Source organism: Geotrypetes seraphini, chromosome 10 (genome assembly GCF_902459505.1).
Source record: "Geotrypetes seraphini chromosome 10, aGeoSer1.1, whole genome shotgun sequence".
Taxonomy (NCBI): domain Eukaryota; kingdom Metazoa; phylum Chordata; class Amphibia; order Gymnophiona; family Dermophiidae; genus Geotrypetes; species Geotrypetes seraphini.
The window spans coordinates 140,620,883-140,638,748 of record NC_047093.1 but is presented as its reverse complement, the minus strand read 5'-3'; the positions used below and the strand labels follow the sequence as shown (position 1 = coordinate 140,638,748).

The 17,866-nt window shown below is 44.8% G+C and overlaps 1 protein-coding gene across 1 annotated transcript in view; it reads left to right on the top strand.

Annotated features, from left to right (window-relative positions):
- Window positions 1-257: 257 nt before the first annotated feature.
- LOC117368690 (cytoplasmic phosphatidylinositol transfer protein 1-like) overlaps window positions 258-17,866 on the top strand; it is a 39,019-nt gene continuing 21,410 nt past the window's right edge. The window contains exon 1 of the mRNA XM_033962414.1: window positions 258-461. Within this exon, the coding sequence (XP_033818305.1) occupies window positions 414-461 (48 nt within the window). The 5' untranslated portion in view covers window positions 258-413. The remainder of the gene's footprint in view (window positions 462-17,866) is intronic.

Sequence of the window (17,866 nt, the reverse complement as noted above, 5' to 3'; positions counted from 1 at the left end):
TTCCAGATGAGAATCCTCCCAACTTCATTTCTCTCTACTCTGTATAACTTCAGAATTCTTTCCATCCTTATCTTTCAAGTTTACCTTGCTGTACCTCTGCCTCAGCTTGAACTCAGGCTCCTAAGCTGATGGATTGTGCAGGGGTTAACTTTCTTTCTTTTTTTTTTCTTGACTGTGCAGAGGTAGGTGGAGTTTTGGCAAAATATTTTCCTAAAGTTCAGTGCCTAGGTGTGCCTGCTCCTACAACCTGCAGCAAGGATCAGAGAAATCTATGCAAGGCACCAGGTGAGGGAACGGGAAGTGCAGGAAGGGACGTGGCTCCTCTCTCACTGCCTGGGCACCGTTTGGGCAACCCTTTCGCCGGTGCATGCACAGGAAGTTGGCAAGTGTTTTCTACAGTTCCAGGTATAGGGATGCTGACGAAAGAATACCGAATCTGCATGCCTCTGACGGTGGAGGAGGTAAGTGTCACATTGTAATAGAAGGCCAACTAGCCAGTTTTGGATGAGGGATCTTTAAAAAATGGGACTAGCTTCTCAGCATCTGTGGCTAGCCCATAACGAGCCAGGGATAACATCGCTGGCCAGAAGCAAGGAAAACTCAAATTGTGTCATGCTGTGTTAGGTTTCGCTTTCTGAACTGCTCCTTATCCTGGCCATTCCGGTTATGGTTTCAGCCACAACCACCAGCACCGGGCAAGGAGTGGGAAATCCTGCCATGTGTGTAAATATATGTGTGTGTGTGGGGGGGGGGGGGGGGAGGGCTGGAGAAATGTTCACATGAATAGAGGTACTTTTTTGCAAAACATATCTTGTCTAAAAAGGGCTACCTCTGCTTGTTTCCTTGGTCATATCTGTGCCCATTCAACTAGGCACGTGGCAGTATGCATTCCTGTGGGCACAGCTGTTACTATCATGATATTAAGGCTCTCACCCAGTCTTTGAAGTTAGCAAACCAGTGATGTTTGACATATGATTTGTGCGGGGAAGGTGATAAAGGGGGGAGTCACGGGATTTGATGTGTTAGAACAAGTCGTATCATTCTTCTAGGGAGGGTTATGTATCTGTGTGTTTCAGGGGTTTTGGTCCATGCATGCCAGCTGGGTTCAAGGGAATGCCATCCTAACAGTGGCCCACCTGGGGCCACTTCAAGCCCTGTACACACTTGCCAGAGTTTGCTGTGGCTGTCTGCTGGCTTCTGGCATGGTTGAATGCCCCGTCAAAGGGTCGGTATGGAATATGTTACACGTGAACGAGCCAGCTCTCTCTTCTTGGCCAGAACTTTGAGCTTCAGGAAGGAGATTAATAAATTTATATAAATGTATTGGGCATGAATACATGGCCAGAGCAACTAGATGGACAGACAGTGAGTTAGGTGGAAGGAGTGCTGTCCGACTGCACCATGCTAGAAGCGAGGTGTCTAAGTTCTGTAGCTTGGTCTTAAAACAGTGGACATTTCTGAATCTGATCCAAAGCTTTTAAGTTAGTAAGTGCACAGGGGAGTTATGTCGACTAAATGCACAAACAAAATGGAAATCGCTATGCAAAACTCAGCACCGTGTGCAAAAGTGTGAGAGAGGATTGTGCTTCAGCCGTCCATGCTGTATCCATACTTTTGTGTGTATCAGTGTGATGTCAGCAGTGGACTCTGTTGAAGATCTGCTTTTCAGCTGTCCGTGCTGTATTCACGCTCTGTGTGTATCTGCGTGACTCCTGCATGGGGCCCTATTGAAGATCTGCTCTTCAGCTGTCCATGCTGTGTTCATGCTCTGGGTGTATCAGCGTGACTCCTGCATGGGGCCCTGTTGAAGATCTGCTCTTCAGCTGTCCGTGCTGTATTCATACTCTGTGTGTATCAGCGTGACTCCTGCATGGGGCTCTGTTGAAAATCTGCTCTTCCTTCTGTCCGTACTGTATTCATGCTCTGTGAGTATCAGCGTCACTCCTGCATAGGGCTCTGGTGAAGACCTATCCTTCAGCTGTCTGTGCTATATTCACAGTTTACAATAAAAGGAATGACTGTGGGGCCATTGCTAAAGATTGTGGAATTGACATTGCCTTTTTAACAAGACAGATGGAGGCTTAGTGAGAGATATTAGGTGTCATATATTCATCTTCATCAATTTCTCACTGACAGTTTGGGAGGGGGGGGGGTGTTCACTGAGGGTAGCACAGTGTTTGCAAACAGTGAACACACCCTCCCTAAATCCCGGCCTTTCTTCTGTCTAGTGATCTCACCCTTGGATCCCAAGGGAAAGCAGATGTCATTGGTTTTAAATACCCATTTTCACTTAGAAATGAGTGTCAATAGTCAAGAGATGTTACTGCAGAGTAGGTAACATATGGCTCCAGAAAAAGGAGGACGGATTGAGACATCTGGGTTTTACTCCCATTGCTTTCAGAGTGGTAATGGCAGAGGAAGCTCAGGATGTGTTTAATCAGTGTCGCTAATGTTATGCTAAGAAGGCTGAGGGTGATCCGTAAATATTTTGAGGAATTGGCATCTATTCTTCTGGTGCAGGCCACTATATTATCCCCAAATTGATTACCAGTGTATCTAGGTTGTTCTAAATATCTTTTGAAAAGACTTCAGAGCAACCTAAAGGTTCATATTTTCTTTATCTAAATCCGATAGGACAGTTCTGCACTGCCTCCCTGATACTGCCCAAATTCATTTTAAAACCCATATAATGGTTTTTAAAATACTACAGTCTATGGATTATCTTCTTTGCATATATTGGAGGCCAATTCTTTTTAATCAGGGAGAACGGGTCATCACTCTCGAAATCTGTTTAATACTACGCCACAGGTCTCACCACTAATTATCTTGTTGACCTTTTTGCATGTGCTAATTCAAGGTGCTCTGCGCGTGTTTCTGCCTTGTTTACAGTTCCGTCAAGGGCTGTACACGCAAAAGGTATTTTCAGAGGCTTTTCTCATATCAAGCGGCAATCAAGCGTCCGGTTCTTGGTTCCTCTTCCTATTTACATTTTAGGAAATCTCTGACAACGTACCTATTTCTTAAATTTTTGTAAGAATTTTTATATTATCGATTCTTTTTTTTTTTTTTTCCCTTGAAAATTTATTGAAAGTTTTACAAAATACAAATGCAAAAGGGAAAATGGTACACAAGAAAAGTACAATAGTCAATAATGTACAGACAAAGTGTTGGTGTCATATGAAAAGTGCATCAACGTAAGTGAGGAAGGGGTATAATATATAATACTCAATAATCCCAAATCTAATACAGGTAGGGACAGAAAAAAGAAGGATGAGTAGACAGGGGAGGAAAGGAAAGAAAAAAAAGGAGGAAGGGCAAAATTAGAATCAGTAGGAGGGAAAGGAGAAGCTATCTAGGAAAGGGAGGAAGAGGAGAGGGGCAAGAAAGATAAGGAAGAGGGAAAGAGATCCTCAGAGGCCTGGAAAAAAGAAAAGGAAGGAAGAAGAAGAAGAAAAAGATAGGAATAAGCAACAAGTAAGTAAGTAAGAAATAAAGAAGGAGATAAGAGATGCAGTGAGAGTGATAAATTATAGAGAATTCAAGTACTCTGTAAACAATGCCCATTTGGTGAGAATTTTGGTAGATAGAGGTGAGAGAGTAGAAATCAACATTTCACGTTTGTGCTGGAGGAGTAAACCTCATAGATCTACAAGGTGTTGTGATATATAAATAAATTTGTTATGTTATTAAACCACCCCCTTTTTTTTTTTTTTTTTTTTTTACTAAGCCATGGTAGAGGTTTCTACCATGGCCCCAAGCACTAAATGCTGTGACGCTCGTAGGAATTCTATGAGCGTCAGAGGTGCTTAGTAAAAGCGAGTCTAAGGCAGGGGTGTCCAACCTTTTGGCTTCCCTGGGCCGCACTGGCCGCAAAAAATGTTTCTGGGGGCTGCGCAAATGCTGCAGCAAGACAGAGGAGGGAGCCAGCAAGATGGTGAACACCTGGGGGCAGCAGAGGAAAACACTGCATCGCCCCCCAAATACTTCACGGGGCCACAGGTTGGACACCCCTGGTCTAAGGGGTCCTTTTACTAAGGTGCGCTAGCCGTTGTAATGAGTGCTAAACGCTAACGCATCCATCATATCCTATGGACGTGTTAGCGTTTAGTACACGTTAATATGCAGCGTGCCCTAAAGCGCCTTAGTAAAAGGACCCCTAAGTTTCCAAGTCCAGAACAGATAGGTCACTAGTCTAGGCCTTTTTTTTTTTTAAATCAGGCACCCACGATTTGGAGTAAGGCTCCTTTTTTTTTTTAATAAGAGCAGAACAATTACATGACATTTAGGAGATTATTAAAAACACATTTATTTAAGAACTCTTTTTTTAAAAATCTTTATTCATTTCAAATCTTAAATCAAGTACAATATTGACATTTATCAATAAAGCATTCAAATACACTTGGAATCCTATAATCGATCATCATAATATAAAATATTAACCCCCTCCCTTTTTGATTATAATTGAAAAATATTTAAGAACTCTTTAGAGCAGTGATTCTTAACTTTTTTTTTTTTTAGTCCCCTTTAAGAATCTGATGAAAGCTATGGACCCCCTTCCCCAGAAATAGTCACATAAACACAACTTTGCATGCAATTAATATAGGGGTCCTCTTATTAAGGTGTGCTAACTGATTTAGCACGCACTAAATGCTAAGACATCCATAACAGTTCTACTAGTTTTTTAACCCGTTACATTAACGGTTGCTAGAATAGATGTGTAGACTTAGGCCTTTCTTTCTTTATGTCTGTCTTTCTTTCTCTCTCCCTGCCCTCTTTCTTTTTTTATGTCTGTCTTTATTTCTGTCTCTCTCCCTGTCCGCTGTCTGTCTGTCTTTCTTTCTCTCACCCCATCCAGTCACACCCATTCCCTGCTCCCCCTGTCCAGCAGTAGCCCTTCTCCCTTCCTTTTACCTCCCCCCTGTCCAGCAGCACCCCTTCCCTGCGCCCTTGTCCAGCAGTAGCCCTTCTCCTTTCCTTTTAACTCCCCCCTATCCAGCAGCACCCCTTCCCTGCTCCCCCTGTTCAGCATCCGCTAGGCCGGGCAGCCTCGGGGCTTTTGCTAGGCCAGCTCGAATCGCATTATCGAAGTGGGCCGGCCTAGCAAATGGCCCACGGCTGCTTGTTGAAACCGTGGCTGCTGGAGTAAGAAGAAGAGGCGTCCCAGCAGCGACAGCTAGTCAGAAGGCAGGAAGTGAATCGGCGTCGGAGATCGGGGCAGGAAATCAGCTAAGGTCGGAGATCGGGGCAGGAAATCAGCTGAGGCAGGCACTACACATGCGCGGGCACGGCGCCACGGATCACGGACCCACCGAATTTGAAGTGTGCATGCGCGCTAAGAGTTTTATTATAGCGGATGGGCATCTTAGCATTTAGCGAGTGCTAAATCGGTTAGGGCACCTTAATAAAAAGATCCCCATAATGTACTTTATCTATTGAGATTTGATTGTCTCATCCATATATGACATACACAAAGTATTATTAAACTTTAAAGTAAGCAATCTAAAAAAACCACTCCTTTTTATGCAAAAAAATAATGGCCACTCATTAGAATTATGAAATACAATCTTCTCTTGCAAATTAATATTCCTACTATGTTTTCTACTACATCTACACCGGTGTCTTTCAAAATGTGTGCCTTGAAGAGATTCGGGGTGTGCCGCGAGATTCCAGAATTTTACTTTGGGGTCCTTTCATTAAGGTGCGCTAACCAATTTTGCAAGCATTAAAAACTCAACTGTTCCTAAAGTATCTCGACAACTGACCCACTCTTTTTCTTTCTCCTCCATAGTGATTCCTCTGTCCTGTTAATTTCTTTCTCCACTCTTCTTCTTTCTCCTCCATAGTGATTCCTCTGTCCTGTTAATTTCTTTCTCCACTCTTCTTCTTTCTCCTCCATAGTGATTCCTCTGTCCTGTTAATTTCTTTCTCCACTCTTCTTCTTTCTCCTCCATAGTGATTCCTCTGTCCTGTTAATCTCTTTCTCCACTCTTCTTCTTTCTCCTCCATAGTGATTCCTCTGTCCTGTTAATTTCTTTCTCCACTCTTCTTCTTTCTCCTCCATAGTGATTCCTCTGTCCTGTTAATTTCTTTCTCCACTCTTCTTCTTTCTCCTCCATAGTGATTCCTCTGTCCTGTTAATTTCTTTCTCCACTCTTCTTCTTTCTCCTCCATAGTGATTCCTCTGTCCTGTTAATTTCTTTCTCCACTCTTCTTCTTTCTCCTCCATAGTGATTCCTCTGTCCTGTTAATTTCTTTCTCCACTCTTCTTCTTTCTCCTCCATAGTGATTCCTCTGTCCTGTTAATTTTTTTCTCCACTCTTCTTCTTTCTCCTCCATAGTGATTCTTCTGTCCTATTAATCTCTTTCTCCTCAACAACGCATTTCCGGTCCTATTAACTCTCCTCTTCCCCCCTCTTAAATTCAATCAATTTGTACCTCGCTTAATCTATTGTAAACCTCATAGAACTTAACGGTATTGTGGTATATAAACTGTTATTATTATTATTATTATTATTAGCGCACGCTATATGCTAAGATATCCATTATATTCCTATGGGCATCTTAGCATTAATGAGCTCCTTTTACTAAACGTCACTAGAGGTTTTTAGCGCAGGCCAGCGAGGTAGATTCTCCGATGAACATTTTACCTTGCTGGCCGAACAGAGAAATGTAATGTAATCTATCTTGATTTATTGAGATGAGCAGATATAATTTATCCACTTTTCATCATGTCTGATTTATTTTTATTTATTCAGAACTGCCTCTACTGCTTTTAACTGCAGAAGATCTCAGTGCTCAGCCAATATCGCCCGAATCCGGCTAACTTTTGGTCCAACCTCTGCAATGCACCGACCCCTCTTGTAATGCAAAGGATGACATTTTGGCTTGACCTTGAGCTGTTTGCCTTAAATTTAGCCCTTAGCCAGGCCCAAATTTTAAAAAGACACTTAGGGCCTCTTTTACGGAGATTTAAAGGGCTTCGGGGCTGTTGCCACGCGGCAGCCACTGGTGCGGCTTTGTAAAAGAGGCCCTTAGGGGTTGATTCTACAATCGGGCATCGCGATTGTAGTTCAAGTTCAATTTATTTAATATACCGCAAATATCCAAATTTCCAAGTTTATTAAGTATTTGATTAATCGCTTATTCCGCATTCTAAGCGATGTACAAAACATTAAAATATTAAATTACAATAATCAAAGGGAAACAGACAATGTAAATATGACTAACATGACAAAACAAATGATACAAGAGGAAGGGAATAGGAAAAGAAATACAAATTTAAAAATAGTAACGAAGACATATAAGGGAAAAAAAACGGTAGGGAGGGGGGGAATAATAAGCAACAGAGAATTTAAAGACCAGGGCTCAGTAGAGACACCTGATCTAATATAAAAGCAAGGGTAAATCTAAGTGGTTTTCAATAAAAGTTTTTTTTTAAAAAGTAAATATAAAAATTAAATAGGGTAGGGAACATAAAAAAAAAACAGTTAAACAATCAAACCAAGTAGGAAATACGAGGAAAGGATGGAGTCGGTAGCTTACAATAAACAAACAAAAAAGATTGGGGAAAGGGAAGGAATGAACAATACGGGAAGGGAAAAAAACTAAAGTTAGTTCTGGCCACGTTAGTTGATATAAAGCCAAAGATGGAACTTTAGAGAAAGGTTACCTAGAAGATTAAGAACAGAAAGCCAAGGAGAAGTAGTATGCCTTTAGTTGTGTCTTGAAATGAACGGAGATAAAAAGGCAGAGAATTCCAGAGAGTGGGAGCCGTGGCAGAAAATGAAGAATTCCTATGAAAATCGAGGAAGAGTAGGCGGTGGTAGGCGTCCTACCGCTGTCCCACAGCCAATCGGGATGCACTTTTTTTTTTAATGCAGGCGGTGAAGGACGCCTACATGTAAGGGTATGTCACGCACCTAAAGAGAAGCCTAGAGATGCTTATAGATCCCCAAGGCGTGGCGGGGGCATGGTCTCCACCAGAAGTGGCCTTGGTCATTTCTAAGCATCCCTATGGGCTCCTTTTACAAAGGCGCGTTAGGGCCTTAACGTGTGGAATAGCGTGCGCTAGCCGCTACCGCCTCCTCTTCAGCAGACGGTAGTTTTTCGGATAGCGTGTGCTAATCCGGTGCGTGCGTTAAAAACGCTAGCGCACCTTCTAAAAAGAGCCCTATGTGTCTCCATAGGCACAAGACAGATGCCTTAAATGTAGGCCTGTAAAATGCTGGCCTACATTTAAGGCGTCTATTAGTATATGTAGACGCGATTCTCCACAGAAAACCGATGTGTGACTTGACACGTGATCGCCACCGAGATCGGCATCCTTTAGAGCAGTGTTCTTCAACCACCGGTCCATGGACCTGTGCCGGTCCACAGAAATTTCCTGCCGGTCCACAGGGCCAACACGTGCATCAGGCCCAAAACAGTGTTCTTCAACCGCCGGTCCACAGTGCGATCGATGTGGCGTTATCTTCGAGCCAGCTCCCTCTTCCTAACTGATTCAGTGCACAAAGCCACGGGCAGTGGCTCCTACGGGCATCCTGCGCCTGAATTGGAAGCCTTCTCTCTGACGTTGCAACATCAGAGGGAAGGCTTCCAGATGAGGCACGGGACGTGCAAGGTGCAATTAGTACTATTACGGGGGCGGGGTCTGGGGTGGAGATTGGGTAGAGATGGGCGGGGTCCGGCCCACGACTTAACCCAGTATTCTTCAACCGCGGGTCCACGGACTGATGACGGTCCACAGAATAATTCTTTTATTTCTGCCAGTCCAAAGGCGTAAAAAGGTTGAAAAACACTGCTTTAGAGAATCAAGCCCTTAGGGATGCTAACTGCAGAAATGCTTTTGAATATCGACCTGCAAGCTATATTCAGAGCCGAAAGAAACCGATCCCCAAATCACATGATACTACAGTATTTTCCCAACAGAGAATTAGTTGAGGTCATGAGTCTGCCATGTGACATTTGCTTCTGGAAGAACACTTCCTAAGGTTTGTTATCTATTTCTGCTCTACAGAAGACAAACTAAGTAGCGTGAAGACATGATGTTAACTAGTGAACCGGTAACCACGGGTTAGAAGCATGCCCACACAGGGATCAAACAACACAGAAAAGAAAAGAACACGCCCAACGAGAGAATCCAAATCGAAAATAAAAGCGCAAGCGAGATGTCAGTTCAGGTGTACAATTTTAAAAAAACAACCTTTATTATACGGTCTCATAAGTCTTTATTAAAAGGAGAGGAGAGTGTGGTGCAATGGTTAAAACTCCAGCCTCAGCACCCCGAGGTTGTGGGTTCAAATCCTTATTACCCTGGGCAAGTTACTTAATCCCCCCACTGCCCTAGGTATGTTAGATATATTGTGAGCTCACCAGGACAGAGAGGGAAAAACTGCTTGAGTACAACCGTTCTGAGCTCCCCTGGCAGAACGGTATAGAAAAATAAATAAATAATAAAGTTTTTTTAAATCGTTCACCTGAAGTGGCATCTCGCTTATCCTTCTTTTTTGCACACAGGGAGCAACACAGGGGTATCACAAGGCAGACGTACAAAGTTTCTCCATTATTTACAGTTTGATATACTGACCCTCAAACAAATATCTGGACAGTTTTACAATTGCTAAAATTGGAGTTTTAAAAAAGAAATTTTAAAAAAAGTAAAATAGGACAACATAATGACAGGACAAAGATATGGACAAAGTTGATACAATAGGTACTGGGGAAGGGGAAGATTCCAAATTACATCGAAGCCAACCTAAAAATAAAAAGAGGTAAGAAGGGGAAGGGAGAGGACAAATAGGGAAGGGGGGGTCGCTTCTTAAAAGCGGTTCTCTTTAACCGTTAAATATGGATGGAGAAAGGATCTTATCTTAAATTTTGGTATGCGTCTTGAAATAAAAAGGTTTTTAGTTTGATTTTGAATCTGTCAAGAGAGTTTTCCGATCGAAGGTGTGATGGCATTGCATTCCAGAAGGAGGGGCCTGTGACGGAGAAGATAGTGTTTCGAGTGTAGAAAAGTTCTGTGAGTGACGGAACAGCCAGCAGATTCTGATCAGCAGAACTCAGGGCCCGAAGAGAAACATATGGAATGAGATGTTTATCAAGGAACTAGTTTTTTAGCCCGTTACATTAACGGGTGCTAGCAGCCCTTCTTTCTTACTTTTTTCTCCCCCCTGTCCAGCAACATCCCCCCCCCCTTCTCTGCTCTCACTGTCTAGCAGTAGGCCTTTTCCCTTCCTTTTACCTCCCCCCTGTCCAGCAGCACCTCCTCCCTGCTCCCCCTGTGCAGCAGTAGCGCTTCTTCCTAACTTTTACCTCCCCCCGTTCAAAAGCACCCCTTCCATGCTCCCCCTGTCCAACAGTAGCCATTATCCCTTCCTTTTACCTTTCCCCCGTCCAGCAGCACCATTTGTTCCAAATTCCAGTGGTCTCTCCCTATCATCGGGCCATCTCCTCCTCTTCCCGTTGCCAGGGTGCCTGCAGCGGCTCCTTATGTGGAGCTATCTCCAACGCTCACATTCTCTCCCTGTCCTCCTGCTCCAGGGTGCTCGATTTCCCTCCCCCCCAACGTACGTTAGAGTTGATTGCGCGACTGCGTGCAGCGGTCCTTCGCTTCCTGTTTGTCTCCATGGGCAGCGGGGGTTTTTTTTCGTGTGGGCCGGCGTTGTTTATTTTTTTTTCGTTGAGGCCGGCTTCCAACCCGCTGAAACCGCTGCACACGCCGCAAATAGAATACGGCCACGGAAGCACACATCACGGTGGCAGGGATTATGGCCTCCTAAGTGCGCATGCGCGCTTAGGGTTTTATTAGAGAGGATGATGGGGAGTGTACAAGTTTAATCTTGAATACGAGTCGAAGAATGTTATCAGTTATTCGATGCGGAACAGGAAGCCAATGGGCTTCATGTAGTAGCATTGTGAATAAGCTTGGTGGCGGTATTTTGAATTAGTTGCACTCGATGGGTTTCTTTTTGGGTGATGTCATCTACGTGCGAAATAATCAAGGAATGAATTAGGGTTTGGATGGAAGCCGGTTCAAGAATGGAGATCATAGAGCGAATTAGTCGAAGTTTATAGAAGCATTTTTAGGTAACTGCACTGATTTGGTCGTGATAGGTGAGGTCTTTATCGAGGATGATTCCTAGTAATTTAACTTTAGGTTTGATTTGGATTTGTTTAGAGTCTATGCAGATTGGTCCTTTTAAAGATTCATTACATTTAGCCGGAAAGAGTATGCCACATACAGAAAGCACCCAGAAGAATCGAATGACAACACATTCTGAGCTTCCTTTGCCATTATCACGCTGCAGGAACAGAGAAAGGGAAAAGGGTTTGAAATTAGAAAACAGAGGTACCAGATGGAATCATGGGCATCATCGTATGTTGGGGGGGGGGGGGGGGGGAAGGCAGAGAGGGGAGAACTTTACATTTTATGACAGAACACATCCTGAGCTTCTGCTGCCAATTGTTGCTCTGCAGTACCAGAATAAAAAAAAAGCGGCTGTCAGTCTGGAAATGGAAGCAGATATGAGTGGATGGGGGGGGTGGGGGTGGAAGCAGGAGCCAGAGAGCAAATATTAAATTCACACAGGGACATTAAACCAGAGGGATAATTATTACACCTCCTGTAAACTTTGGTAATGGAAGGAAAGATTTTGGGAGACAGCTAGGGGGAGGGAGAACAGCTATAGCCCAGCTCTTGGGGATGAAGGGGTAGCGCAGTGCTGAGGGCCAAAGTTCAAGTCACACTTTCTCTGCGGATGCACTGTCACATTCTTTCCTGCTGCTATCAGAGCTGTAAGCTCTTTGGGGAAGAGACTTGCTGAAGTACTGATGCGTCTGTAAGCCACCTTGAGTCTTGTGTGTATTCTGGGATGTGCCATGTTGGGCAAGAGGAAGGTTTGAATCCGGAACGCAGGCAGGGCAGAATCCGGTACAGCAGGTGCTGACATACTTCACAGGGTAACTTTCCCCTTTTTTTTAATTGTATGAATTTAGGGTGGAAAAGAAGCCCTCAGGTGCAGAATCCATTTCAGAACCGGTTCTTCTAGTAAAAGTCAATGTTTACAAACTCCCTTTGCTCTGATGTCCTCCCATTTTATTTTTCCACAACTCACCTACAGGCAAGGATGGGGGACATTATAATTTGGGTGACGGATACAGTGGAAATATGACGCTTGTCTTGTTTCAGAAAAGAGACCCAGACAATGCAACCAAACTCCGCCAAATATGCCTCCGTAAGATCCTCTTTGAGCATCAGACCGCACAAACAGCTGAGCTCTCAAACAGCCCTGCATTATTTTAGAGCTCCGAGTTCTAATTCCACACTGGTAGCTGGCACCGTATGAGAATTTCCTATTCTACAAATTCAGTTCCCTCAGCAAAAGAGCAAACAGAGATTTGGCTACTGAGCATCTCGGCTCAATAATGCTTGTCTCCGGAAGGGTGCTGGAGAATGGCAGAGAGGGGTGCTGACCCTAGCAACCCACGAAAGAAAGTACAGGAAAACTCAGGGCACCTGAATCTGTCAGTCAATACCGTGCTCTTATCCATTACGGCGAAGCTTGAAGAATGGTCTGAAATTTGGCAGCTAAAATTTAATGCTAAGAAATGCAAGGCCATGCATTTGGGCTCCAAAAACCCCAGGGAACGGTACAGTTTAGGGGGTGAAGAACTTAAGTGCACGAGTGTGTGGCACAGTGGCTGGAGCTACAGCCTCAGCACCCTGGGGTTGTGGGTTCAAATCCCGCGCTGCTCCTTGTGACCCTGGGCAAGTTACGCAGTCCTCCATAGCCCCAGGTACATTAGATAAATTGTGAGCCCACCGGGACAGACAGGGAAAATGCTTGAGTACCTGATTGTAAAAACCGCTTAGATAACCTTGATAGGCGGTATATAAAATCCTAATAAACTTGAAGAGCGGAACTTAGGTGTGATTGCATGTGGTGATCTTAAGGTGGCCAATCAGGTTACATAGTAGATGACGGCAGATAAAGACCCGAATGGTCCATCCAGTCTGCCCAACCTGATTCAATTAAAAATTTATTTATTTATTTTTTTTTCTTCTTAGCTATTTCTGGGCAAGAATCCAAAGCTTTACCCGGTACTTTGCTTGGGTTCCACCTGCCGAAATCTCTGTTAAGACTTACTCCAGCCCATCTACACCCTCCCAGCCATTGAAGCCCTCCCCAGCCCATCCTCCACCAAACGGCCATACACAGACACAGACCGTGCAAGTCTGCCCAGTACTGGCCTAGTTCAATATTTAATATTATTTTCTGATTCTAAATCTTCTGTGTTCATCCCATGCTTCTTTGAACTCAGTCACAGTTTTACTCTCCACCACCTCTCTCGGGAGCGCATTCCAGGCATCCACCACCCTCTCCGTAAAGTAGAATTTCCTAACATTGCCCCTGAATCTACCACCCCTCAACCTCAAATTATGTCCTCTGGTTTTACCATTTTCCTTTCTCTGGAAAAGATTTTGTTCTACGTTAGTACCCTTTAAGTATTTGAACGTCTGAATCATATCTCCCCTGTCTCTCCTTTCCTCTAGGGTATACATATTCAGGGCTTGAAAAGGTGATGGCGAAAGCTAGAAGGATGCTAGGTTGCATAGGGAGAGTTATGGCCAATAGGAAAAAGGAAGTATTGATGCCTCTGTATAAGACTCTGGTGAGATCTCATTTAGAATATTGTGTACAATTTTGGAGGCCGCACCTTCAAAAAGATATAAAAAGGATGGAGTCGGTCCAGAGGAAGGCTACTAAAATGATGTGTGGCCTTCATGATAAGGCGTATAGGGACAGACCTATCTGTATACTTTGGAGGAAAGGCGGGAGAGGGGAGATATGATAGAAACATTTAAATACCCACCTAATATAAAAATGTGCATGAATCGAGTCTCTTTCATTTGAAAGGAAGCTCTGGAATGAGAGGGCATAGGATGAAGTTAAGAGGTGATAGGCTCCGGAGTAATCTAAGGAAATACTTTTTTAGGGAAAGGGTGGTAGATGCGTGGAACAGTCTCTCGGAAGAGGTGGTGGAGACAGAGACTGTGTTTGAATTCAAAAGGGCCTGGGATAGGCACGTGGGATCTCTCAGAGAGAGAAAGAGATAATGGTTACTGTGGATGGGCAGCTCTATGACCTCACAATGCAGGTGCACAGAGCCTTAGCCTATAGGAAGAGGAGATGCAAATGTTAAGAGTCTTAGCCAATAGGGAGAGGAGGAGATAATGGTTACTGCAGATGGGCAGCTCTATGACCTCACAATGCAGGTGCACAGAGCCTTAGCCTATAGGAAGAGGAGATGCAAATGTTAAGAGCCTTAGCCAATAGGGAGAGGGGAGATATGATAGAGACGATTCAATACCTACGTGATGTAAATGCGCATGAGTCGAGGCTCTTTCATTTGAAGGGAAGCTCTGGAATGAGAGGGCATAGGATGAAGTTAAGAGGCGATAGGCTCCGGAGTAATCTAAGGAAATACTTTTTTAGGGAAAGGGTGGTAGATGCGTGGAACAGTCTCTCGGAAGAGGTGGTGGAGACAGAGACTGTGTCTGAATTCAAAAGGGCCTGGGATAGGCACATGGGAACTCTCAGAGAGAGAAAGAGATAATGGTTACTGCGGATGGGCAGCTCTATGACCTCACAATGCAGGTGCACAGAGCCTTAGCCTATAGGAAGAGGAGATGCAAATGTTAAGAGTCTTAGCCAATAGGGAGAGGAGGAGATAATGGTTACTGCAGATGGGCAGCTCTATGACCTCACAATGCAGGTGCACAGAGCCTTAGCCTATAGGAAGAGGAGATGCAAATGTTAAGAGTCTTAGCCAATAGGGAGAGAAAGAGATAATGGTTACTGTGGATGGGCAGACTGGATGGGCCATTTGGCCTTTATCTGCCGTCATGTTTCTGTTTCTATTCTGAGATTCTATATGGTTTGTATTATTTTAGTTTAACTAAAACATGGGTGTTCTCACCCCCCCCCCCCAGCATGAGTCTCATGTTAAAAAAAAATCATCCCAATTTTCTGTAACATATGTGTACTGTTCCTGTAGCTCGTTATTCATCCTGTAGCAGGTAGATTAATTCTAGCATGTGTTCTTAGTTTCCCCATAGCATGTATGTTTTCGAAAACCGTCTCAATTTTCTATAGCTCGTTATTGATCATAAGAACATAAGAATTTGCCGCTGCTGGGTCAGACCAGTGGTCCATCGTGCTCAGCAGTCCTCTCCCGCAGCGGCCCTCAGGTCAAAGATCAGTGCCCTGAGACCAGCCCTACCTGCATACATTCCGGTTCAACAGGAACCCGTCCAACTTTGTCTTAAATCCCTGGTGTTTTTCCCCTATAACAGAGCTTCAGTTTTCAACCACTCTCTGGGTGAAGAAGAACTTCCTTACGTTTGTACAGAATCTATCCCCTTTTAACTTTAGAGAGTGCCCTCTCATTCTCCCTACCTTGGAGAGGGTGAACAACCTGACTTTATCTACTAAGTCTATTCCCTTCAGTATTTTGACGTTTCGATCAAGTCCCCTTTTTTCAGGGGAGAAGATGCCCAGTTTCTCTAATCTCTCACTGTACGGCAACTCCTCCAGCCCCTTAACCATTTTAGTCACTCTTCTCTGGACCCTTTCGAGTAGTACTGTGTCCTTCTTCATGTACGGCGACCAGTGCTGGATGTAGTATCCAGGTGAGGGTGCACCGATGTCAGGTCAAAAGCGCGCCGGGACAAAGGCGCGTGCAGACAATTGAGCGCTGCGTGGAGGTGCGCGCCACAGAAAATTACTGTTTTTAGGGCTCCGACGGGGGGGGGGGGGGCATGGGGGAGAGATCGCGCTGCGTTGTGGGGGCGTTGTGGGGGTTTGGGGGGTTGTAACCCCCCACATTTTACTGAAAACTTCACTTTTTCCCTGTTTTTAGGGAAAAAGTTAAGTTTACAGTAAAATGTGGAGGGTTACAACCCCCCAAACCCCCCACAACGCCGGCGCGATCTCTATTAAGTAAACTGGGGGGGGGGGGGCTCACCAACAAAACCCCCCGCGGAGCCCCTAAAAACTGTAATTTTCTTCAGCGCGCGCCTCCATCTTGCGCTCAGTTGTCGGCACGCGCCTTTGTCTTTTGCGGGGTTGTCTAGGAACCGGGTGCACCATGGCCCAGTACAGCGGCATGATAACCTTCTCCGATCTGTTCATGATCCCCTTCTTAATCATTCCCAGCATTCTGTTCGCCCTTTTTGCCACCGCCGCGCATTGCGCAGACGGCTTCATCGACTTGTCGAGCAGTACTTCCCAAGTCTCTTTCCTGGGGGGTCTCTCCAAATACTGCCCCGGACATCCTGTATTCGTTTCCCCTTAATATATTGAAAGAACAGCTTGAAGTTTTTCACCTCCTTGACTAGTTTTTTCCTCATAGTCTCTTTTGGCACCTCTTACCGCCTTATGGCACCTGCTTTGATGCTGTTTGTGCTTTTTCCAGTTTTCGTCCATTTTTGACCTTTTCTATTCCTTAAACAAAGTCTTCTTGTCCCTGATTGCTTCCTTCACTGCTACAGTGAGCCATGCCGGTTCCTTGTTCTTTTTCCTCTTGGATCCCTTGTTGATACACGGCATATATAGATTTTGCACCTCGGTGACTGTGTCCTTAAAAAGGGACCATGCTTGCTCTAGCGTCTTTACAATGTTTACACTTCTCCCTCTGGATTCGCGGGGGATAGGTGCAGAGCCGGACCACGAATGGTGAAAAACCATGAATATCCGGCTCCCTCCCTCCTTCCCAGCCTTACCTAGTGGTCTAGCGGGCTTTCGGGGCAGGAGCGATCTTCCTACGCTCCTGCCCTGTGCGGATCGCAATTAGGAAATGGCTGCTGTGAGTTCCCGTAGTCTCTCGAGACTACGATGGGAACACCGTACAGCTATTTCCTAATGGCGATCTGCACGGGGCAGGAGCGTAGGAAGATCGCTCCTGCCCCGAAAGCTCGCTAGACCACCAGGTAAGGCCGGGATGCTGGGGGGAAGACTTAACGATGTTTTTTTTTTTCTTTTTTCCCCCTCCCCAAAAAATCACGAATATGTGAAATCGCGATTGCCGAAACCGCGAATGGGGAGGGGGGAAGTGTATTCTCTTCTTGATCTTCTTCCCCACCATGAGCTCATCCTTTCGTAATTCCCTTTTCGGAAGTTCAGCGCCGTGGCCGTCATTCTGGATTGATGTTTCGTCCCTGTGTCCAGGTCGAAACATCATTTTATGATCACTAGTTCCCAGTGTCCCCTTTACTTCTACACCTAGCGCCAGTCCTCGTAGTCCATTTAGAATTAAGTCCAGAACTGCGTTTCCTCTCGTATTTTCCTTGACAAGTTGTTCCAGGAAACAATCACCTACAGCATCCAGGAACATGGTCTCCCTACCGCAGCCAGAGGTGCCTAGGTTCCAGTCTATCCCCGGATAATTGAAGTTGCCCATGATAACTGCATTGCCTCCTTTGCAGTTGCGTTTAATCTCGTCCGTCATTTCTCCATCAATTTATTCGTACTGCCCTGGGGGTCGGTAGTAGATGCCGATCTTTGTTTGTGCTCCATTTGTTCCAGGAATTTTGGTCCATAGAGACTCTACCTTATTGTTTGATTCCGGTGTGTTCTCTCTGGTAGACTCAATTCCCTCTTTGACGTATAGGGCAATGCCCCCACCTTTTTGAGCCACTCTGTCTCTGCGGTATAGCTTGTATCCCAGTAGCATAGTGTCTTCATTTCACCATGTTTCCGTGATACCGATGATGTCAAGGTTATCTTTTTGTGCCATAGCTTCCAATTCCCCCATCTTATTCCTTAGGCTCCTTGCTTTCGTGTATGTACACTTGAGTTTGCGG